At 39.2% G+C, this 23,741-nt stretch overlaps 1 protein-coding gene across 1 annotated transcript in view; it reads right to left on the minus strand.

The window, feature by feature from the left end:
• Positions 1–397: 397 nt before the first annotated feature.
• The window catches only part of LOC126474841 (atrial natriuretic peptide receptor 2-like), a 192,609-nt gene continuing 169,265 nt past the window's right edge, over positions 398–23,741 (minus strand). The window contains exons 8-9 of the mRNA XM_050102319.1: positions 23,636–23,727; positions 398–532 (exon numbers count right to left, since the gene is read on the minus strand). Of these exons, the coding sequence (XP_049958276.1) occupies positions 398–532; positions 23,636–23,727 (227 nt within the window). The remainder of the gene's footprint in view (positions 533–23,635; positions 23,728–23,741) is intronic.

Here is a 23,741-nt window from a genome sequence, read left to right on the forward strand (position 1 = left end):
AACAACCAATGGTTGCTCTATGCTTTGTATTTTATGTCATATGTATTGTAGACCCTTGAGAATGGTTACACAGCCAAAATTACACAGTAGTGAATATAAAATGATGATTTAATCCTAATAATGAAAGCTAGTGTAGCAAACTGATAACATTCAGCAAAATCATATAATTCAGCTGTGAAACAGGGCAGTGTTTCAAAATCAAAATGGCATAGAACAAGGAAGTTGGAAGGAAATAAAGGAAATCATATTCACTAACAAAGAAAAAACTTTTAAGTTTCTTTATATTTTATTATAATGTGTGTGAAATACAGTACAAAAATATGTTATTTTATTATTACATTGTACATTTAATCTTTGAATACCGTTGCTTTATATGAATGCACAGGTAACTGTCACTCTATTCCTGTGTAATCATTTGTAAAAATTCAGGAGTTGCATCATCATCTAGGATGTCTGAAATTTCAATATTGATGTAAGAACCCTGTTTGCATTCTTTCCCTGTCAGCCAGTATGTGTCCATAAGTCCTTTTCCCTGTCAAACAAACATATTTAAATCATCCACAAAACTGTAAATTGAAAGATACATTAGCAGGTCATAATTTGTTAGTTGAATATCATGAATATTCTGATGAACATATACATCAAAAAAATTTTAAGCTGGCATGAATTCATAACTTAAGTGCCATGAACGCAATACTTAAGTGCTCATAATTATTATAAAATGACTTTAAAAGGAACTGATTACTATCAAATACATGTGGATGAGTGTGACTAGGGGTGGATGAAAAGGTGGGGGAGTGTAAAGTATGAGAATGTACATAAGAGGACAATCCCACAAGTTATATTTTTTGGTATACAGACCACCACCATTTATTTTCTGCTATAATTACAGCATTGTAAATGTTGAAGAATGCCCAGCTTGCCACCATGTGCTACATGAAGTGCTGAACCTTATCCTTTACCTCATCATCAAAGCAGAACTGCCATTCTGAAAAACGTTCCTTCAATTTAGGGGATAGGTGGTAGTCACTCACTGCCAAGTCTGGACTGTATGATGGACAGGTAATGATGTTCAAACAAAAGACTTGCAGGAGATCAGTGGCTTGATGGTTGCAATATGCGAGTGAGCATTGTTGTGGAGAGTGCTTATGCTTTTGCTCAACATCTCTTTTCTCCAGTTCTGAATTGCCCTTCTGAGCTTTTTCACTGTTTCACTGTAACTGCCAGTGTCTATTGTTGTCCCTTTAAGCATAAGTCAACCAACCACCAGTATCCACCTCAACTGTTAACACACTGTTGCTGTGGCTTTACCAACAGCTTTGTTTGAAATTTCATGACTTGGGCAATAAGGGGTGCAATCACTGTTGTTTCAGGTGTAAAGCGGAATGCTCAAGTTTTGTCATCTGTGGCAGCAGAGTCCAAGAAGTTGTCTTTTTTGTCTGTATAGTGGTGAAGAAATTTTCAGGAAGGATCAACTCATTGACATTTATGGTCTGTCATAAGATACAATACCAATCTTGCACACACCTTCCAGCACTGCAACTTTTCTACTAAAATCCTTTGGCTACCCAAGGAACCAAAATGCAGAAAGCATCCAAAGTGATCCTCTGATCTTTATACACTATTTCCTTAATCTTTGTTAGTATGTCTTCAGAAACTGATGGCCTACAGCTCTTTTTTCCATTGTGAATTTCAGTATGACTGGTTGTAAACTCTCTACACCACTTGTACGAGGGTTGCCCAGTAAATAATGCCCCATATTTTTTTTCTCCGAAATAAAAAATATTAGAAATGTGACACTTTAGGTGCGAGTTATTTGAAGTTTCCCGCATGTGTACGCAAAGTTTCAATTTCCTCCGACAGAGAGCGGTGGTGTAGGAATGTTCTAAAATGGCGTCTGCAGGTGACATCCGTCATAAACAACGTGCAGTGATTGAATTTCTCGTAGCAGAGGAAGAAACCGTGGACAATATTCATAAACGCTTGTGCAAAGTCTACGGAACATCTGCAGTCGATAGGAGTACTGTTGGTCGCTGGGCACAGAGGGTGAAAGCATCAGAGGGCGGTGCTGCGGAGCTCCGAGATTTGCCGCGGTCGGGAAGGCCTCCCACAGCTGTCACGCCTGACATGTTGCAGCGGGCTGATGTTCTCATTCGACGGGATCGACGCATTACGACTCGACAGAGGCTTATGTCAAAACATTAGACAAACTTAAGCAGCGCTTCCGGCGCCTTGGGCGTCATGTTAACCCACAGGATGTTTTGATTCAGCATGATAACGCTCGTCCTCACACAAGTTTGAGGACTTGTGAACACATCGCGAAAGTGGGTTGGATAGTGTTACCCCATCCACCCTACAGCCCCGATTTGGCTCCTTCAGACTTTCACTTGTTTGGGCCAATGAAGAATTTCATTCGTGGAAGACGTTTTGCCGATGACGAAGAAGTGATTCACGAAGTGACAACCTGGCTCCGTAGGCAGAGTACAGACTTTTACCGGCAGGGAATACACGCTCTTGTGTCTCGCTGGAAAAAGGCCGTCGAACTTGAAGGAGATTATGTGGAAAAATAAAGCAAGTAGACAAAACATCAGTCTTTCACATATGTAAATTTGATTGTTGTGGAATAAATACTTCTGGAGAAAAAAAAAATGGGGCATTATTTACTGGGCAACCCTCGTAAATGTTTTTGACATCCACCCATGACTCTCCATACATGTCCGTCAGTCAGTGATGAATCTCAGATGGTTTGAGGCCTTTTGCATTCAAGAAATGAATAACTTCACGCTTGGCAGTAGCATTTAGCATGAGCTCCATTTTGAATGGCTGCCAAGCCAAGATTGAGCATGCAAGTGAGGCATGCACAGACTTATTTGGGACTGGGGGAGCACCAATCACAACAGTGTGGCCAACAGTCACATTAGCAGTTTCTCAGTATCCCCAATGTTTTGGAGACCTTTCTTTTGGGATTGCCAGCATATAATACAGCTGTGAGACTTTGTATTGGATGCAGACTTGCAAAACATATTTCAGATTTATAAAAACAGTGAGTGGTGAGTAATCCACATATTAAGGTTTCTTCTCATTCCAATTACAGGTGGAATTCTTGTCTCTGTGTGAACTGTTATTAAATATATTGTCCCATACTCTACAACAACAATGCGAGGTCATCTGAAGAACATTTTAAATCCCACAGCGAAAATCTACCCTTGGAGTTATTTAATTTTCTTTTAATTGTACAACTGGTTGAAGGTCATGTGGGAAGCACGCATAAGGCATTGCTCACAACAAAGGATGAAAATGATTGGTTCAGTCATCAAAAACACAGTGTATAAAAATGGAATTGTCAAACTACTTGATCAACCATGAAATACAGACCTACCCACAATAATTGGAAAATCTCATACAATACATTCCTTTTCATATCATATGACACACCAGTTTTCATTTATAAATCATGTAAGCAAAGGCTGCTGTGCTTTCACACTTCCTAAGGTGCTCAGGTGTTTATGTTCTGACTGTGTGATTTATACCATTCAGCCATTCAGCCTATGTAGCCAATGTCTTAAATTTTGTCTGATGATGGTCTGCTGGCCCAAACCATGAACATGATTGAGGTTAACCTTTTATTTTTTCAATCAAGGCATAACAACTGCTGTAGTTCCTTAGACATTATGTTTAAAATTATTTTTCAAACTAGCTGTTGATATTTGCATGAAAGATTTTTTTCATTCAAGATATGCTTAAATATTAGCAGTTTCTATTAGGTAGCAATCACTCATAACTATATCATCTGTGGCACTTCATTGACTACAACTAAGCTATTAATATTCTGAGACCGATAGTGACACTACCACCAATAATTTCTTCTGGGTCAAAAATAATATTGCCCATTTCCAGAGTATCATACTATGATGTGCACTATGCTGTGGGCCAAATGGAGCACAAAAAAGTAATGTGCTGCATTTTCCAGTCAAGTTCATAGATCTGTTCTCATTAACATTAATATTCACATTAAAGAGGCCTTAACTTCAACTGTGTATAAACATCTGATGATTTTCTGTGTAATTCTACATATCTACTTAATTATTAGACATACAATAGCTGAGTAGTATATGGGAAAGAAAAGTATATGTAACCAAGATGTAATTCTCATAATTATCAGTCTTGCGTAGCTAAGAACTAGTTCTAACTGGATAGCTTATGTTCTTCACAGTAGTGGCCGGCAGTGACTTCTGCCAGTCATTGTATACTTTTATTTGTTCCACATCCCTGAAAGTTAACCTCGTTTGAATGAATGAATGAATGAGTGAATTAAGTAATTAATCAGTACTGCTGTGATTCTATAGATCATTGTAATGAAATGCATTGTATTCCACCAATCTGGACATAGTTCTGTGTCTGGTCAGTGTGTGGTAAATACTGCTACAAGTGGCATTAATTTACTTGCAAACTCAATATAAATCTTTATATGGATTCTGTCAAGCAGCAGGGCCATGTGTTTTAGCAGTTTGATATGTTTTTGAAAACCACTGGTGACAATATGTTGGTTATTACTAACTTCACTGTCAAACAGTGTTGCCAACATATGTTTAGACATTTCCCATCCATTGGCAGCCTTAATGTATGATTATAATTTATTTAGGTTTTTGAAGGGCTCCTGTGCTAGAATTTGTGCAATGTATTTCCAATATTTGTGTATAATTATGGTGTCTGCATGCCCACTGTAACTGTAAATGACATTATCATTCTGTCAACAGCCTCTGCCAGCCACAGTACACAGCAGCAGCATCATATGGTGCAACATAACAGGCAGTCTCAGCATGGTGACACATACAGTATGGCCGGTCAGCACCTCTCCTAGATGGCACTCATACTATGAATTCCTTTTCACTTCTGCACACGACATTCAAATAGGCCAGTCATCTGCCACTACAAAGAGTGCTGAAACCAGGAACTGTTTGATGTAAATGCTGAACAATTCACAAGATGACATTTGCATGTTGAGCGCATGGTTTAAGTGATCACATGTTGACACTGGGCCACCTGTCACCAATTCCTGCAGTTATCACCCTGTTCCAGTAGTTTTTTAGTCCTACAGTTGTCTAAAAGTTATCTACACTTCTGGGCAGACAAGTCACCAAACAGTTTATACCTAGTATCTAACATCATTCAGTGTGATTGTCCAAGTGTTTATCTATTGAGAGAGTGAACTTGAACTCTCTCTATACTGAACTTCAACCAAATTAGTTAGTCATCATCTACTGTGCTAGGTTTGCTTAGGTGCAGAACCCTGTATCAGTACCATGCCTTCTCTGGAAACCAAATCTGAGAATATTTTGATGTACCTTCTGTCAATAAATAATTGTTATTGTTTCTCATGTGTAGCTTAGTGATTTTGTTTTAGAGATATTGTCCTGTAAAGAGTTTGGAGTTAGTGTGCAAGCCGACCTCTTCTATTTAGTTATGGAGATCTATGGCAGGGGGGTTTGCTTCCTGCTACCTTTATGTTGGGTTTCTACCTTTGGCGGACAAAATGTTCAACAATAGAACTTTTAAATGTTGTCTTCTGCAAAATCTTACTTGCAACAAAGTACATAAAATAGTGAGCTTTAAAATTTCAATGTTATTGTTCCCAACTTGTATCACTTCAAGTTCACAGTCTTCTCTAACAAATATGAAATTTTTATGAGGAGTAACTGTCCATAAGACTTGGGCTGAATCATAAACACTGATTTTACCATCAAGATGATGAATTTAAGTTCATATATTGACCCTTAAAGTCAGAGGATGTCTAAACCCCAGAACATATGCAGCATCATTGAGCATGATGTTAGAACTCACAAACCAACTAAAAACAATAAACATGTTACAAGTGAAACATACTTAAAATAGAAGTAAACATGAAAATACTGGCAGATTGAAATTGTCTGTATGACCAGGGTTCAAACCTGGAACATTTGTCTTTCCCTGGAAAGTGCTCATCCAACTGAGCTACCCAAGCATGACTCACAACTTGTCCCTACAGCTTCAGTTCTGCCTGTATCTCATCTCCTAGCTTCACACTACACAGGAGTTCTCCTGTGAAACTTGCAGTTCTAGTACTTCTGGAAGAAAGGATACTGTCGAGACATGGCTTAGCCACAGCCTGGAGGGCTGCTTACAGAAAGTGTTTTCACTCTGCGACAGAGTGTGCACAGATATGAAACACTCTGGCAGATTAAAACTGTGTGCCAGACAGGGACTCAAACCTGGGACATTGGCCTTTTGTGGACAAATGCTTTACCAACTGAACTACCCAAGAATGATTTGACTCTTAGTGATAGAACTGTAGCTACAAGAACGGGTCATGAGTCATGTTTGGATATCTTAGTTGGTGAGCACTTTCCTGCAAAACCCAAATGTCACAGGTTCAAGTTCCAGTCTGGTACACAGTTTTAACCTGCCAAGATGTTTCACATCAGCACACAGCCCCCTGCAGAGTGAAAAAAAATGTGGAAAAAAGTAAACATATTTATCTGCTGTTTGGAATGTCTACACACAACTAATGCAGTTTACTTTATGTGGTTGGTTGTCCAGTTTCTCATTTCACTTTACTCCTTGTAGATCTATCTGTTTCATCTTAATTCTTAACTTTTGATCTCATGAGCAAGTTATTTGACATTTCAATACCATCTCTTAATTTAATGCATGTATTTTCATAATGTTATAAGTAAAATGGAAAGAAACATTCCACATGGCAAAAATATTAAAAACAAAGATTCCATGACTTAACAAACGGGAAAGTGCTGGTAGATAGGCACAATAAAAAAGCACACAAACAAACACACAAAATTTCGAGCTTTCGCAACCCCCGGTTGCTTCGTCAGGAAAGAGGGAAGGAGAGGGAAAGATGAAAGGATGTGGGTTTTAAGGAAGAGGGTAAGGAGTCATTCCAATCCCGGGAGTGGAAAGACTTACCTTAGGGGGAAAAAAGGACAGGTATACACTCGCACACACACACATATTCATCCACACATATACAGACACTAAACATCATCAGTTTCAGTTGCGTGAGACTGCAGTCATGTGTGTGAGTTGCGTTTGTGTGACTGTGTGTTTCTATGTGTGTGTGTAAGTGTAAGTCTTGTGTGTGTGTGTGTGTGTGTGTGTGTGTGTGTGTGTGTGTGTGTGTGTGTGTGTGTTGTTGTTGAAGGCCTTAATGGCTGAAAGCTATAATTGTGAGTCTTTTTGTTGTCCCTATCTGTGACTTAGCATCTCTACCATACGGTGAGTAACAACTTTCCTTCTCATAATATTGTTACATTTCATCTTCATTTATTTGTTTTACTCAGGAATGCAATGCCGCATGTGACCCAGGAACAGTGCCACCAGTTCTCATTGTGCCTATGAGTCAAGGTTCCGAATTTACTTCACTCTCCATGTTGTATCCTTACATTACCAGTTAAATGTTAGTAGCAAACTATATTTTAACCTAGTATTCTCTCATTTAGAATTCTGTTGTTGCTGTTAGAATCCTAAAAAGCACTGTCAATTATTCATTTGTTTTATTACTTTAGGCCTAATAATCTAAACTCTTTTAACAACTTACTACACTCAACCTAGTCAAAGGCTATCCCAAGCAAAACAAATACTTTCAATATGTTTCACTTTTCCTTTTTCTACATCTGTTATTCAAGCTGTACATTGAACAAGAAGTAAAGGAAACAAAACCAAAATTTGAAAGGGAATTAAAATTCAGTGAGATTAGATATAAGCTTTGAGGTTTGCCAGTAACATTGTAATTCTGTCAGACACAAAGGGCATATGACTTGGAAGAGCAGCTGAATGGAATGGATAATGTCTTGAACAGAGATTACAAGCAAACTTTAACAGGGTTTCCACAAGTTTCCCCAAGTGAAATTCCCTGATTTCCTGACAAGTTTTAGCATTACTCCCCAACAAATTTTGAGATCTCAAGGGTAAGTAAACACATTAGTTAACAAAAATGTAAGGATTTCTGTATTTCTACTCCATGTGAGCAAAAATCTTAAGTACTAATATCAACATCTTTTTAATGAACTGCTTTCAGATGGAGAAAGCAAGTCAAATGGTACATGTGTTTCATTAGGACCACTGTTGTCATTTTATTTCAATAAAACGAAACTCATTTGGAGACAAAAACATGCAGTTCCTTGTAGTTGCAAGGCAGATTTAAAATACCTTCACTGATTTCAGAAATAACATCAGAAAAATGTAGGTGTTTTGAAGAACTGTATAAGATGGGGAAGAGTTGTGTACCCCGATACTATAGGTGACCACCAATAAAATGCTGGTTCTACTATGTTCATTATTGTCAGTTATTACTCACTGTGTTGAGTCCATTGTTTTACAGGTATTGTGTGATTTTTCTTTCAACTAATATATGAGCACGTAGCATACAATCCACCAGTAACTGCCATAATTTTCTTATTTTTACTGTCCATACTTTATAATATATAAACTGCTTTTGAGGTGCCAAAATGTACTAGAATAAATAAATTGTCTATAAAATGCCACACTGTACAATGTACTTGCAGTGAGACTGTCACAATTCCTGAAATCCCTCAATCATGGCCTCTGGCCTGCCAAGGAGCGCTGCAGTCCCAAGTCCACGGATAAACCATGAAAATCCACTGAATTATGCCACACACAAACAGACCTGGCCTGTGGGTAGATTGGTGAGACAAGATATGACGGGCTGGGCTTACACAATATTGGAAAATGGGCTTCAGATTGGCATGTCCGATCCATTAGAAATAGCGACAGAAATGGTCAGCAGTCTTGGCCCATCATGGAAGTCCATGTCACAGACACCATGTTGACGAAATGAGACTGCAGTGATCAATCCATGCAATAGATAACCTGCGCAAATGCTCTGAAAATCAGTAGTAATGAGGATAGGTAGCAACTCAACGTAAAGATGATCGCTGAGCCACAGATAGGCACATGGAAAAAACAACCACACTCTCACAACTAAATTTTCGGCCATAGCCTTTGTCAGAAAACGAGAGCACACACACACATTCACACAATCACTCAAACACAACTCACGCAAACATGACCATCATCTTTGGCCACTACATCTACAACCTGTGAGAAACAGATCTGGACAAACCACTCCTCACACCCTCCTGCCGCACACTGGCAGCTGCTAGACTAGCGGCAAGAAGTGGTAGAAATGGGAGCAGCAGTTAGAATAAGGGAGTAGGGAAGTGGCACCCAGCCAGCGACATTGCATTACATGTCAGTAAACAAACCATTTCATTGACTGACACAAAACGAGATTTTTCCAGCAATTTTTCAAACTTCCCTGATATCTCCCTGACATGTTTGAAATGCCCTGATTACCGGAACTTGGGCAACCCAGATAAACAGAATGGAAACAAAGGTAATGAAATTCAGCCAAATTAAATCAGGTTACACTGAAGGAATTGGGTTAGGGAATGAGTAGTAGATGCGGTTTGTATTTGGGCAGCAAAATGACTGACAATTGTCGAAGTTAAGAGGATATAAAAAGAACACTGGCAATAGCAAAAAAGTATTCCTGAAAAAGAGAAATTCATTAACATCTAATATAAATTTAAATGTTATGAAGTTGTTTCTGAAAGTATTTGTCTTGAGTATAATGTGGGTGGTGAATAATACAGACAAGAGGTGAATAGACACTTCTGAAATGTAATGTTACAGAAGAATGCTAAAGGTTAGATGGCTAGATCAAGTAACTAATGAAGTGTTACTAAATCAATTTGGAGAGAAAAGAGCTGTATGGCACAACTTGACTAAAAGAAGGAATGGGTTGATACGAAACATTGTGAGGTATCAAGCAATAGTTAATGTGGCAATGGAGGATAATGTGGAGGCAGGGAGGGGGGGTAAAAGCTGTAGAAGGTGACCAAGGTTTGGCTACAGTAAGCAGGTTTAAGTGGCTGTAGGTCACAGTAGTTTTGCTGATTGAATACACTTGCACATGGGAGACTATCATGTATAGCTGCATGAGACCAGTCTTTCGACTGGGGAACAGAAAGTAGCAAAATCAGACATGCTTTACAGCTAACTCTGAATCATTTTTTTAGAAGAAATATTCAGTGTCATCCCTCTGTGTTACACTTAACAATTTAGAAGTGGTGCTAGCTGGTCAACATCCTGACAATTCTCATACTTGTCTGCTCTTGTTTTTTGTAGTAGGGTTAGCATAAGAATGTTCTTTGACCCTAAATTACAGGGTTCTGTTAATATTTTTGGCAGCACTAGGTTATATATCTCTTGACACCATATGTTCATTTTTTGTATCACACTACTAGAGTTATACTTTTGAATTTGGTAATTGTGCTGCAAAATACTAACACGAATTAATTACAGACGAATGGAAAAACTAGTAGAAGCCAACCTCGGGGAAGATCAGTTTGGATTCTGTAGAAATATTGGAACACGTGAGGCAATACTGACCCTACGACTTATCTTAGAAGCTAGATTAAGGAAAGGCAAACCTACATTCCTAGCATTTGTAGACTTTGAGAAAGCTTTTGACAATGTTGACTGGAATACTCTCTTTCAAATTCTGAAGGTGGCAGGGGTAAAATACAGGGAGCGAAAAGCTATTTACAATTTGTACAGAAACCAGATGGCAGTTATAAGAGTCGAGGGACATCGAAGGGAAGCAGTGGTTGGGAAGGGAGTGAGACAGGGTTGTAGCCTCTCCCCGATGTTGTTCAATCTGTATATTGAGCAAACAGTAAAGGAAACAAAAGAAAAATTCAGAGTAGGTATTAAAATCCATGGAGACGAAATAAAAACTGTAAGGTTTGCCAGTGACATTGTAATTCTGTCGGAGACAGCAAAGGACTTGGAAGAGCAGTTAAATGGAATGGATAGTGTCTTGAAAGGAGGATATAAGCTGAGCATCAACAAAAGCAAAATGAGGATAATGGAATGTAGTTGAATTAAGTCGGGTGATGCTGAGGGAATTAGATTAGGAAATGAGGCACTTAAAGTAGTAAAGGAGTTCTGCTATTTGGGGAGCAAAATAACTGATAATGGTCAAAGTAGAGAGGATATAAAATGTAGACTGGCAATGGCAAGGAAAGCATTTCTGAAGAAGAGAAATTTGTTAACATCGAGTATAGGTTTAGGTGTCAGGAAGTCGTTTCTGAAAGTATTTGTATGGAGTGTAGCCATGTATGGAAGTGAAACATGGGCGATAAATAGTTTGGACAAGAAGAGAATAGAAGCTTTCGAAATGTGGTGCTACAGAAGAATGCTGAAGATTAGATGGGTAGATCACGTAACTAATGAGGAAGTATTGAACAGGGTTGGGGAGAAGAGAAGTTTGTGGCACAACTAGACTAGAAGAAGGGATCGGTTGATAGGACATGTTCTGAGGCTTCAAGGGATCACCAGTTTAGTATTGGAGGGCTGCATGGATGGTAAAAATCGTAGAGGGAGACCAAGAGATGAATACACTAAGCAGATTCAGAAGGATGTAGGTTGCAGTAGGTACAGGGAGATGAAGGAGCTTGCACAGTATAGAGTAGCATGGAGAGCTACATCAAACCATTCTCAGGACTGAAGACAACAACAACAACAATTGTGCTTTTTATTTTTCCCCATATAAAGGATTTCCTATCCAAATTTTTGATATTACTGCCATTACCTACATCTACAACTGTTTTCCAATTTTCTTTAACTTATTTTAGTTATCGTCCATGCAGCATCTTTCTCTTTCATCCAGTTACTTTTTTCACTTTTTCTTTAATATCAAAGCATTAAGAACTGCCAGATTCCTTTTGTATCGTGTTTGTGCTTGTGTATCATCTTCTATTAACAGTAATATGAAACTTTTTTTAGTCATGTATGGCTTCTGCATTGCTGCCTGTCTTGTCATTGTACTGCACTGCTAGCCATTAAAAAGATAACACTTAGAAGCCCATGACCAATAAAAGAAAGTACATTGGCTAGAATACACATCGTATAGGGGTAAGCTCATAACAATTGTAGCTCATTACAGTGTGCCAGATATGAGGTCATTGGTACATTGTTGACCTACTTCTGGTCCTATAGGCTGCATGTCAGGATGGCTGGCCTAGTCTAGGCAAGGCAAACTGTATGGGATTTTCATGTTGTCAGATCATGGTTTGTGGTTGCAATTTTGATGACCATGATGACTTTAATTCATTTATATTCTGTTATATACAACACAATGGGAGACTAGCAGTGGCCTATCCATAAACAGTAAGATCCCATGGGGTAAACTTTTCAGATCAGTAACACAACAGTGGATGGATGCCAATAGCCACTTCCTTGCAGCAGGTTGTTAGCTGTATTTTTTGGCCATGAGAAGCCCCAGCATTCAATGGTCAGTGATTTCTGGGAGCAGCCACAAAGGCCCAGGTACTTATTTTGTCTTCTGGTAGTGTAGTCATGAGAGCAGCAGGTGGTGACATATTTCAAACAGCAAGCTTCAAAAGGGTTTTCTGGTTCACTGTGTTTTCTGGAAGCAAGCAACCTGCCAATACAGATCCAGTGAGGATACCACATTATGAGGCTGAGATTTGGAATGTCCACCTCAGATATCTTCATCTACACTGCTTGTATGTGGCATAAAATTGCTTTGTTGTACCTTTTTAAGCCATATTTTCAAGTTGTGAGAGATTCAGTGAACACAGTATTTACAAAAATAGTGTAACTAGGTGGTCATTTTCCAATTTACTGTAGTGTGTATTGTCTAGATGGAAACTAGGAAGATTTCAGTCATCATTCCACTCTTTCCTCATTTCCTCCAGCTTGTGTTCTCCAGTAATTATTGTGTAGTAATAAAGCATCGACTGCACACCAACCAGTGCAGCACTGCAAAATGGCATCAAGAAGGCACTGACCTGCATGCCAATGGAAAGAACAAGCAACACCACACCTCCAGGAAGACAGAGTTCAGCACCTCTTGTCAATGCTGATTTAACCAGCCACCCATCACTGGTCAGCCCTGTTCAGTCGCAGTCTTAGAGAGCATCAGTACTAAGTAATAGGAAGATGACACAGCCTGCATTCTATGAGTAGCAATAGTGAAAAGTAATTGCACAGGAAGCACAGGAATCATGTTATGTTTCCTCCCTTAATATAAATAAAGTTTTCTGTTAATTAGGACTGTTTTGCATAGATGATTTTGGATTCCTACCATCGGCCATTGCTACTTCCTTGTTTGTGTTGGTGCTGACTCCCACAGTAGTGGACAAAACATTTGGTGATGAGGATTACAGAACCATCGCTGCCTTTGCACTATGTCACTCTGTCACAGCACGTCACTAATATTTCCCTCCTTTCTTCCAGAGGTGCATTACTACTAATTGTGTTCCTTATTGCAGAATAGCCATTACACTTTCACTATTTATGTGTAATTAGCTTGTTCAAGCATGCCCCTCATTAAAATGACCTTTAACCTGCCTCCTCCTCCACCTGTGCCAATGCCTCTAGCTGTTTCTGGCTTTGATCTAATGCAGTTTATTAAGTTTCAGAACCACCAAATGTTGCAGTTGACGATGGCAGCCCTGCACATCATTAATGCACAAGCTGCTACTGCTGAATCAACTCCACCTCAACTACCAGCCACATCCACAGCACCAACTCTGTGCATTCCACCATTCCAAGCTTTCAATAAACAACAAGAGGAATGGAATGTGTGCCCTCTCAGTTTGATGCTCTTTGTGCTAAACATCAAGTGCAAGGTACTGTGAAACTTTTTATTTCTTGTCAATGACCAGCACAGGAGTTTATTGCCTTGCTCAGAAGTCATTCCTGAATAGTAGGTCAGAGTTTCTAGTGTTTGAAGATTTTGTTTCTGGCATTACTAAGTATCATGAGGATACATACAGCCTGTTACAAGTTCTTTCAGTTATGGAAAGGGCCACAACAGACATACCATCAGTGGATCACTGAATGACAGTGTCGTTTTCAATGCTATGGACAGTACTAAGTGACTCGACAATTCATGATGCAGTTACGTACAATGTGCCAGACAGCAGACAGTAGGATTCTTGAACAAATACTTGAACACTCGGATCCTACTTTGAAACAAATGTTACGAATTACTGAACATCAGGACTCATGTGATAGTGCCATGCAAAACTTTGAGGTAGCTCCCATTTGCAGTGTAACACAAAGTGACAAATGGGTACAGCCTAGCAACCCATGCAAACAGGCCACTGTGGCGTGGCCAGAAAAACAAGTGTCACTGCATGTGTCTGCTGTGAAATCATGTCCCTGCTGCTTTCCCACACATGCAAGATAACATTGGCCTTCACAGAACGCACCTTGCTTTGTTTGTGGAAAGCTACATCATGTACAGTCTGTATGTTTGCAACAGGAGAAAAACTCTACCCATTCACTCTCATAAGCATTGTGCACCTTCTCACTCAGTGAATGTAGTTTTTCTTCTAAACCAGCTACTGTTACTAGTAATGACCAAATTCAGGATGTGCCTTCACCCCACCCAAGTGTTATGCAACAATTGTCAAACAAACTATTTGTGAAATTGGAGACTGCTGGATGGTGTGTGTGATTTCAGTTAGACACTGGTGCTTCCATTACATTGCTTAATCATGCCACTTATTAACAGTTGGGCTTGCCACAATCAGCAAAATCTTCCATGCCACTTACTGCATATAATGGTCAGGACATTCCAGTCTTCATACATGTAGTTTGCCTGCCACATTCCAGTCTCACACCAGAACAGCAACACTTACCATTTTGCATTCACGAGACTGAAAATATTTTTGGGTTAGATTCCTTTGATTTGTTTGGTCTTCATATTAAGGACAGTGCACTTTCTGTTTCTGTTTTCAATCCAAAAGACAGTGCTACTCAACTGATTACAGAGTTTCTGGATTTATTTTCTGATGGACTTGGCAGAGCAAATAATTTTGTGGCACACATGACAATGTGCAATCTAAGGTTTTTTTTTGGGCATGTCCCATCCCTCATGCGCTTGGAGACTAAGCTGCAAGTGAACTTAAAGAACTGCAATACGAAGTTGTTACTGTTCCTATTTAGACTAGTCTATGGGCTTCTTTCTTAGTAATCTTACCAAAGCCTTCTGGACAACTTCATCTTTGTGCCGACTTTAAATCCACTCTGAATCCACAAACAATAATTGATACTTATCCATTGCCTCATCCAAAGAATTAATGGATAGACTTTGTGTCGGCTGCTATTTTTCAAAAACTCACTTACATGATGCGTATTTGCAAATTCCTAGTCTCAGTAAGAGTTTGTGTTCAGATTTTTGTGCTTTCCCTTTGGCAGTGATTTCACACCTGCCATATTCCAATATGCATGCAGCTTTACTATATAGTTAAATGATGATGGCGTCCTGTTGGGTAAAATATTCTGGAGGTAAAATAGTCCCTCATTCGGATCCCTGGACGGGGTCTACTCAAGAGGACGTCGTTATCAGGAGAAAGAAAACTGATGTTCTACGGATTGGAGCATGGAATGTCAGATCCCTTAATCAGACAGGTAGGTTCGAAAATTTAAAAATGGAAATGGATAGGTCGAAGTTAGATATAGTGGGAATTAGTGAAGTTTGGTGGCAGGAGGAACAAGATTTTTGGTCAGGTGAATACAGGGTTATAAATACAAAAGCAAATAGGGATAATGCAGGAGTAGGTTTAATAATCTATAAAAAAATATGAGTGTGGGTAAGCTACTACAAACAGCATAGTGAATGCATTATGGTGGCCAAGATAGACACAAACCCCACACCTACTACAATAGTACAAGTTTATATGCCAACTGGCTCTGCAGATGATGAAGAAATTGATGAAATGTGTGATGAGATGAAAGAAATTATTCAGGTAGTGAAGGGAGACGAAAATTTAATAGTCATGGGTGACTGGAATTCGAGAGTTGGAAAAGGGAGAGAAGGAAACATAGTGGGTGAATATGGATTGGGGGTAAGAAATGAAAGAGGAAGCTGTCTGGTAGAATTTTGATTAGAGCGTAACTTAATCATAGCTAACACTTGGTTCAAGAATCAAAAAAGAAGGTAGTATACATGGAAGAATCCTGGAGATACTAGGAGGTTTCAGATAGATTATATAATGGTAAGACAGAGATTTAGGAAGCAGGTTTTAAATTGTAAGACATTCCCAGGGGCAGATGTGGACTCTGACCACAATCTATTGGTTATGAACTGCAGATTAAAACTGAAGAAACTGCAAAAAGGTGGGAATTTAAGGAGTGGGACCTGGATAAACTGACTAAACCAGAGGTTGTACAGAGTTTCAGGGAGAGCATAAGGGAACAATTCACAGGAATGGGGGTTTAGGGATGAAGTGATGAAGGCAGCAGAGGATCAAGTAGGTAAAAAGACGAGGGCTAGTAGAAATCCTTGGGTAACAGAAGAAACATTGAATTTAACTGATGAAAGGAGAAAATATAAAAATACAGTAAATGAAGCAGGCAAAAAGGAATACAAACGTCTCAAAAATGAGATCGACAGGAAGTACAAAATGGCTAAGCAGGGATGGCTAGAGGACAAATGTAAGGATGTAGAGGCTTGTCTCACTAGGGGTAAGATAGATACTGCCTACAGGAAAATTAAAGAGACCTTTGAAGAAAAGAGAACCACTTGTATGAATATCAAGAGCTCAGATGGAAACCCAGTTCTAAGCAAAGAAAGGAAAGCAGAAAGGTTGAAGGAGTATACAGAGGGTCTGTACAAGGGCGAGGTACTTGAGGACAGAATTATGGAAATGGAAGAAGATGTAGATGAAATGGGAGATATGATACTGCGTGAAGAGTCTGACAGAGCACTGAAAGACGTGAGTCAAAACAAGGCCCTGGGAGTAGACAACATTCCATTAGAACCACTGACGGCCTTGGAAGAGCCAGTCCTGACAAAACTCTACCATCTGGTGAGCAAGATGTATGAGACAGGTAAATTCCCTAAGACTTCAAGAAGAATATAAAAGTCCAATCCCAAAGAAAGCAGGTTTTGACAGATGTGAAAATTACCAAACTATCAGTTTAATAAGTCACAGCTGCAAAATACTAACACGAATTATTTACAGACGAATGGAAAAACTGGTAGAAGCCAACCTCGGGGAAGATCAGTTTGGATTCCGAGGAAATATTGGAACACATGAGGCAATACTGACCTTACGACTAATCTTAGAAGAAAGATTAAGGAAAGGCAAACCTACGTTTCTAACATTTGTAGACTTAGAGAAAGCTTTTGACAATGTTGACTGGAATACTCTCTTTCAAATTCTAAAGGTGGCAGGGGTAAAATACAGGGAGCGAAAGTGTATACACAATTTGTCAGAAACCAGATGGCAGTTATAAGAGTCGAGGGGCATGAAAGGGAAGCAGTGGTTGGGAAGGGAGTGAGACAAGGTTGTAGCCTCTCCTCGATGTTATTCAATCTGTATATTGAGCAAGCAGTAAAGGAAACAAAAGAAAAATTCAGAGTAGGTATTAAAATCCATGGAGAAGAAATAAAAACTGTAAGGTTCGCTGATGACATTGTAATTCTGTCAGAAACAGCAAAGGACTTGGAAGAGCAGTTGAACGGAATGGACAGTGTCTTGAAAGGAGGATATAAGATGAACATCAACAAAAGCAAAACAAGGATTACGGAATGTAGTCGAATTAAGTCGGGTGATGCTGCGGGAATTAGATTGGGAAATGAGACAATTAAAGTAGTAAAGGAGTTTTGCTATTTGGGGAGCAAACTAACTGATGATGGTCGAAGTAGAGAAGATATAAAATGTAGACTGGCAATGGCAGAGGAAAGCGATTCTGAAGAAGAGAAATTTGTTAACATTGAGTATAGATTTAAGTGTCAGGAAGTCGTTTCTGAAAGTATTTGTATGGTGTGTACCCATGTATAGAAGTGAAACATGGATGATAAATAGTTAGGAAAAAAAGAGAATAGAAGCTTTAGAAATGTTGTGCTACAGAATAATGCTGAAGATTAGGTGGGTAGGTCACGTAACTAATGAGGAGGTATTGAATAGAATTGGGGAGAAGAGGAGTTTGTGGCACAACTTGACAAGAAGAAGGGACCCAAGATGAAGGGACCAGTTGTCAGGATGTACATTGATGGAACACATCAGTAACTTTCATAAACTTATTCAACCACTGCAGGTTTGAAGTGTCATCTGGACAAGTGTGCCCTTTTTTCAGACTTAAATTCAGCACTTAGGCCATGTTCTTAATAACCCAGGTGTTCATCCCCTACAGTCTCATTTGCTGCCTATCTGGGACCTCGTTGCTCCACAGACCATGATGGAATTGCAGTCAAATCTTGGGAAGTTGACACTATATCTGGTTCATACCCAAAACAGCCCAGATCATGGCTTGTTGCATTATTTGTGCTGAGAGAACGTACCTTCTGTTTGGACCAAAGAGAGTCAGGATGCATTCCCGAAATTTAAAAATGTCTTGTTGAGTGACAGATGCCTTGTTCATTTTGAAATCGCTAAGCTTGTGGCTTTCGCAGTGGACACTTCTTTGTACAGAATCAAAGCTGTGCTCTCACACAGATATGGTTCACAAGACAGGCTGACTGCTTGTGCTTCAAAGTTATTGACCAAGGCTCACTGCAACTATTTCCAAATCAAGAAGGAAGTGCTTGCTATTATCTATGGCATGACAAAGTTTCACCATTTTCCATTTGATCAGAAGTTTTACCTAGGGATGGACCATAAGCTGCTTCAGTCTTTGTTTCATCTGTCCAAACCTGTTCTGTAATGCATGGTTCAGAAGCTGCAACGTTTGTCTTTGTTAGTGTCACAATATTAGTACAAAATATTGTACCGGCTCACAGTGAAGCTTGCATATTCTGATGCCCTTTCTCCCCTTCTGTTGCTCCTGATTTTGAATTCAACACTACTGCCACACATTGCTGTCAGATCGATGTGCAGGATGCTGAACTTTTACAGGCGTTTCCACTGCACTATAGGAAAATCACTCAGGCCACAGAAGTAGACCCTGACTTACCTTTTGTTCCACTACATGTGCACTGCTTGGCCTCGTTAAGTGAAAAATATTTATAATTATTTTGTGCCTTGATATTTTGCTCATTGGCATAGCCTCTTCATCCAGCATGGTGTGAGCTTAATGAAAATGACTCTGGACATTCACGTGTGCTTATTCTTAAAGTGTTGTAAAAAGGTGTGTTGCAATTGCTCCACCAAGGTCATGGGGGAATTCTGCACAAAAAACAGTTAGCACCATCACAGTATTACACTTGTGCTGAAAAGTCTATCAGACCACCACGAACATTTTCAGCTGGGTCAGTGTCTCAATTGCCATGGTAACAAATGTATATTGACTTTGCCAGTCCCTTTTTGAACACTTATTGGCCTATTGTTGTGGTCTCTTTTAGCAAAGATCCATTTGCAGTGCCCATGAACTCAACTACGTTGGATAATACCATTCAGGCTTTTGTCATTTATTTTTTTGCTTGGAAGGTTTGCCTGGAGTGCTGGTTACAGGCAACAGACCATACTATATGGCTCAGGACTTTGAACAGTTTTGTGCAGCCAATAGTATCGCTCACCTTATCAGTGCGCCATTTCATCCTAAGTCAAATGTAGAAGCTGAATGATTTGGGTATATGTTCAAACAACAGATGAAAAACATATCTGCCTGCCAGATATTGGAGTAAGTGCCGCAGCTCTTCTCCACAATGTACCACTCCCAGCCCCACGATGGTCCATCGCCGGCAGAGCTTCTATGTGGCCTGCGCCACTGCACACTGCTCCAATTGCTACACTCACTGCAGTGTACGGCACCTCTCACACTTCACAAGCATCACTTTGCGCCTGATGATTTTACTCTTATCAGAGTTTCTGGTCACACCAGATGCTGGGAGAAAGGAATGATTCTTTGAAATTTGAGCACTTGTATGTATTTAATTTAAGGACCTGCTGGGTTGCTGCGCTGCCATCAGAACCAGATTCATGCTTGTCGATTGCGAGATTCTTCCATAAATTTTTTGTCCCCGGATTTGCATCCTATTGGGATCTTGTGGCCAGCAGGGCTGCCTGCAAATACCTCTTTGGCACTGCCTGTGGAACCACTGGAGCTGGACCCTTTGCCTTCACCACCACAGGAATTCAACTTCCCAGCACTCGTCCTGGTGTCCTCAGTGGATCTGGTGTCACCGCCATCATCACTCGTGCCCCCTCTGTTTTTCATTAGATTGACTCAGGAAGAGGGTGGGCATCTTTCTGGGGGTTTTCCAACCAATGTTGCCTGCAGAGCACAGGACGGGTTTCAGGGTGCAGCCAGATGCTTGGCGTTGGTTCCAAGTGCGGCTCCTGGGTCCTCATGCCAATCAGTTTCCTGTCCCCCCTGCCCTCCCATCAATGATCATTGTCATAAAATGGCTCCCTCCATGACAATAATGTAACACTTTGGGAGAGAAGGGGGGGGGGGGGGGGGGGTGTCAACCAGCGCAGCACCACGAAATGGCATCCAGAAGGCACTGACCCACACACCAATGGAAAGAATGGGCAGTGCCAAACCTCCAGGAAGACAGATTTCATCACCCCCTGTCAACATTGATTTAACCAGTTGTCCATCACTGGTTGGCCAAGTTCATTCACTGTCTTTAAGACAAATAATACTGAGTAATAGGAAGATGATACACAGTCAGCATTATGTGAGTAGTAATAAGAAAAGTAATTGCACCACCAGCATAGAAATCAAGTTATGTTTCTTCCTTTAATAGAAATAAAGTTTTCTATTAATCAAAAAGTACCCACAGTTGCTGACACAACAATTATGTTTCCCTTTACCCGCTTGTGGTGTAGCATTCCAGTCACCCATGAAAATCAAATTTTCGTCGTCTTGCATGTATTTCATTAGTTCCTGAATTTCTTAACATATTATCTCTGCTTGAGCACTATTAGTGTGTGATGTCATGTGGTGTACCTCAACAGTCATGATAATGCTAGGTGGTTTCAATTATTCAAGTATTAGGGGATAGTGTTGTGTCTCAGAACACTTTTCAGACTTTTGCCTCTAGAAGTTTAAAATAATAGTAAAGTAATAATAATAAAATAATAATAAAGTAATAGAAGTTTAAAATATTTTCTTATTCTTTTGTTAAATGATGGCATTCACTTTTTATGCACTGCAATCTTTTTCTGAAATTGAAAAAACTTCTCTGCAGACTTAAGATTTTTTCCTTCCAAGTATGGGAATCTGTTCCACAGTACAGCATGGTCATTTAACTAGGGACAAATACTGTATTGAAATGCAAGTGTTGTAATAAAAAAATACTATCGATAGGGTATTGTATTTAATCACTTATGTGCGAGACTTTTACTCTATTGCACACTAACAATCAGAAAGTGATATTAAATTAAGCAGAAGGATTATGGAAAACCAGATATGAGTTAAATACATTTCAAAATTGCAGCTACTGGAAGGTAAAATGATTAAGACATTAACAAAACACATTTAATCTACAAAAATCATGTTCCACAATAAAAGATCTTCATCTGTTACAAGTTAGTGCAAGACCAATGAAGTATGGCTCAACACTATATAACAAAATTTAAAAATATATATATAATTTTACTTGTCCTTAAAATCTGTAACTGATCAATTAACAATGTATTACAAATAGCTTTAATATTTTATACAGCACTTAAATGTGTAGAACTCCAAATATTTACAAATGCTGCATGAAACACATCATCATGGCTAACAGCTATAAAAAGTGTAGTAAATGGCAGAAGCAGCATGTGATGGTACATTCCTTCATGTGACTCTAAAATCAGTCACCAGAATGAAGTAATGACCAAAAATCATCATGTTCTTGTGTACATTATCCTTCAGGAGCAACTCTCCCTCCTACAGCAGTCAGTGTTTTGCTTACAGTCCCTCTATGCCATTCTTAATTCATAATGATCTGAATAACTAATAAACCAAGATCATATACCACATATCACATTTTCCCATATTTTTCCAAAGTGCTATGCTTGATAAAATCAGTTTAAGTATGCAACATTTTGAATGTGTGAGGCAATGCTATCTGATTGAATTACTTATATGTTCCACGCAACACCTTAACTGTTATCAAAATATGATGCAGTTTATACAATTACTTCTGATGGAATAGGTAAGGACCACTGAGGTACACTTTATGCCAGAAAAATCTTGGATCACACACCCAAATTCTTCATCAATTGCAAATCAGTTAGCCCATCAACATTAAACTTCATTTTCGTCATTGCTGTTTTTGGATTTTCTATTCTCACCACAAAATTCAAATTTTCGACATTCCACACTTCAATTCGTAATACAAACCTAATTCATTCTCTGTCTGTAATGGCACCATGGACTAGAAACATTGTGTGTGCAGCTTCCCTGTTTTTGATGAAATACTTTACGGTGCCTTCTGTACAACTGTGCCCCCTGTAACAGCCCCCCATCCCACCACATTCCCCCGTTTCTCACAATTAATTCAGTCAGGAACAGTTTCACATTCGAAGACTACCAGGGAGCATAAAACTTCTTTTCATTATTCTTAAGTCTTCTTGTAAAATGCTGTTGGCAATACTATTTATTCTTAAAACCCTGTCAGTGATAAAGATAATTCAGAGTCCCCCTTTTATTAGAGTGAATTACACCACCATATGACGTGTCAAAAATATCACCTGTAGTTTGTGATTGGAATCCAGTTCCAGTAAAGAGAAATATCAACAAGTGTTGGGAAATGCTTAGTTTCTAAATTGTGAGACTGACATGCATAGTATATTGGTTCATAACATTTGATGCCAAAATGTTCTAAGCATCCATCTTCCTCTTCAATACAGACTACAGCAAGCTGCCACTGTGAGTTCCAAACATGTTCCATTACACCTGGACTGGTATATACAATCCCAGATACAAAATCTCATACATGGGAAGCTTCAGCACTGACTGGTAATGTATATACCATTCAATTTGCATTATCCCACAGAAAATAAGTCCAGTGGATTTTAATCGGGTGAATGTGAAGGTAAGGAAGTTGGTTCACCTCTACTTATCCACTGCCCAGAGTAAGGTGTGTTTGGGCTTGCAGACTGAAATGAACTACAGTTCAGTCCTGTAAATTCCTTCAAGGATTGCCAGTAATACACCATCCAAGTGATCAGGTAATGAGCTGTGACAGAAATGTTTGGGCCCTTGTTAGTCTTTTAGGTATTTTGTAAGGTTCCAACAAGCAGTTGCCAAAAATGTGAGCATGTGTGTTACTGAGACCTTTATCTGTGTATTGCACAAGCCACTGGCTAGAAATGTAACTGTTTTACATATTCTAGTGATGGAAATTTTATATCCCACTCAGAGTGAACACTGTTAAAGAAAATGCTGCCAGTATATTGGTCTTGTAGAAAGTCAATTGCTGACATGTTTTGTTGCCACTGTACGTGGAATGGTAAAGTACTTGTTCCTAAGGTGTCTTCAAACAGTATATGTGAATTTTTTTTTAGGATAGTGAATCATCTAGTGTTGATTCCAGGTCAGACATACACAATATCAAGAATGGTGTGTCATCATTGCATTTCCGTCCACCAATTCATATGCGAAATAGATTAAATTGTTATTAGATACAAAACATACTTACTTTTACCTCCATGACTCCTCTGTACTCTGTGTAGAAACCTCCCAGCTCATCTAAAGCTTCCTTTGTTGTCTGACTTATGTGGATCTTCATCGCTGTTGCAGAAACA

Source organism: Schistocerca serialis, chromosome 4 (genome assembly GCF_023864345.2).
Source record: "Schistocerca serialis cubense isolate TAMUIC-IGC-003099 chromosome 4, iqSchSeri2.2, whole genome shotgun sequence".
Classification (NCBI taxonomy): Eukaryota; Metazoa; Arthropoda; class Insecta; order Orthoptera; family Acrididae; genus Schistocerca; species Schistocerca serialis.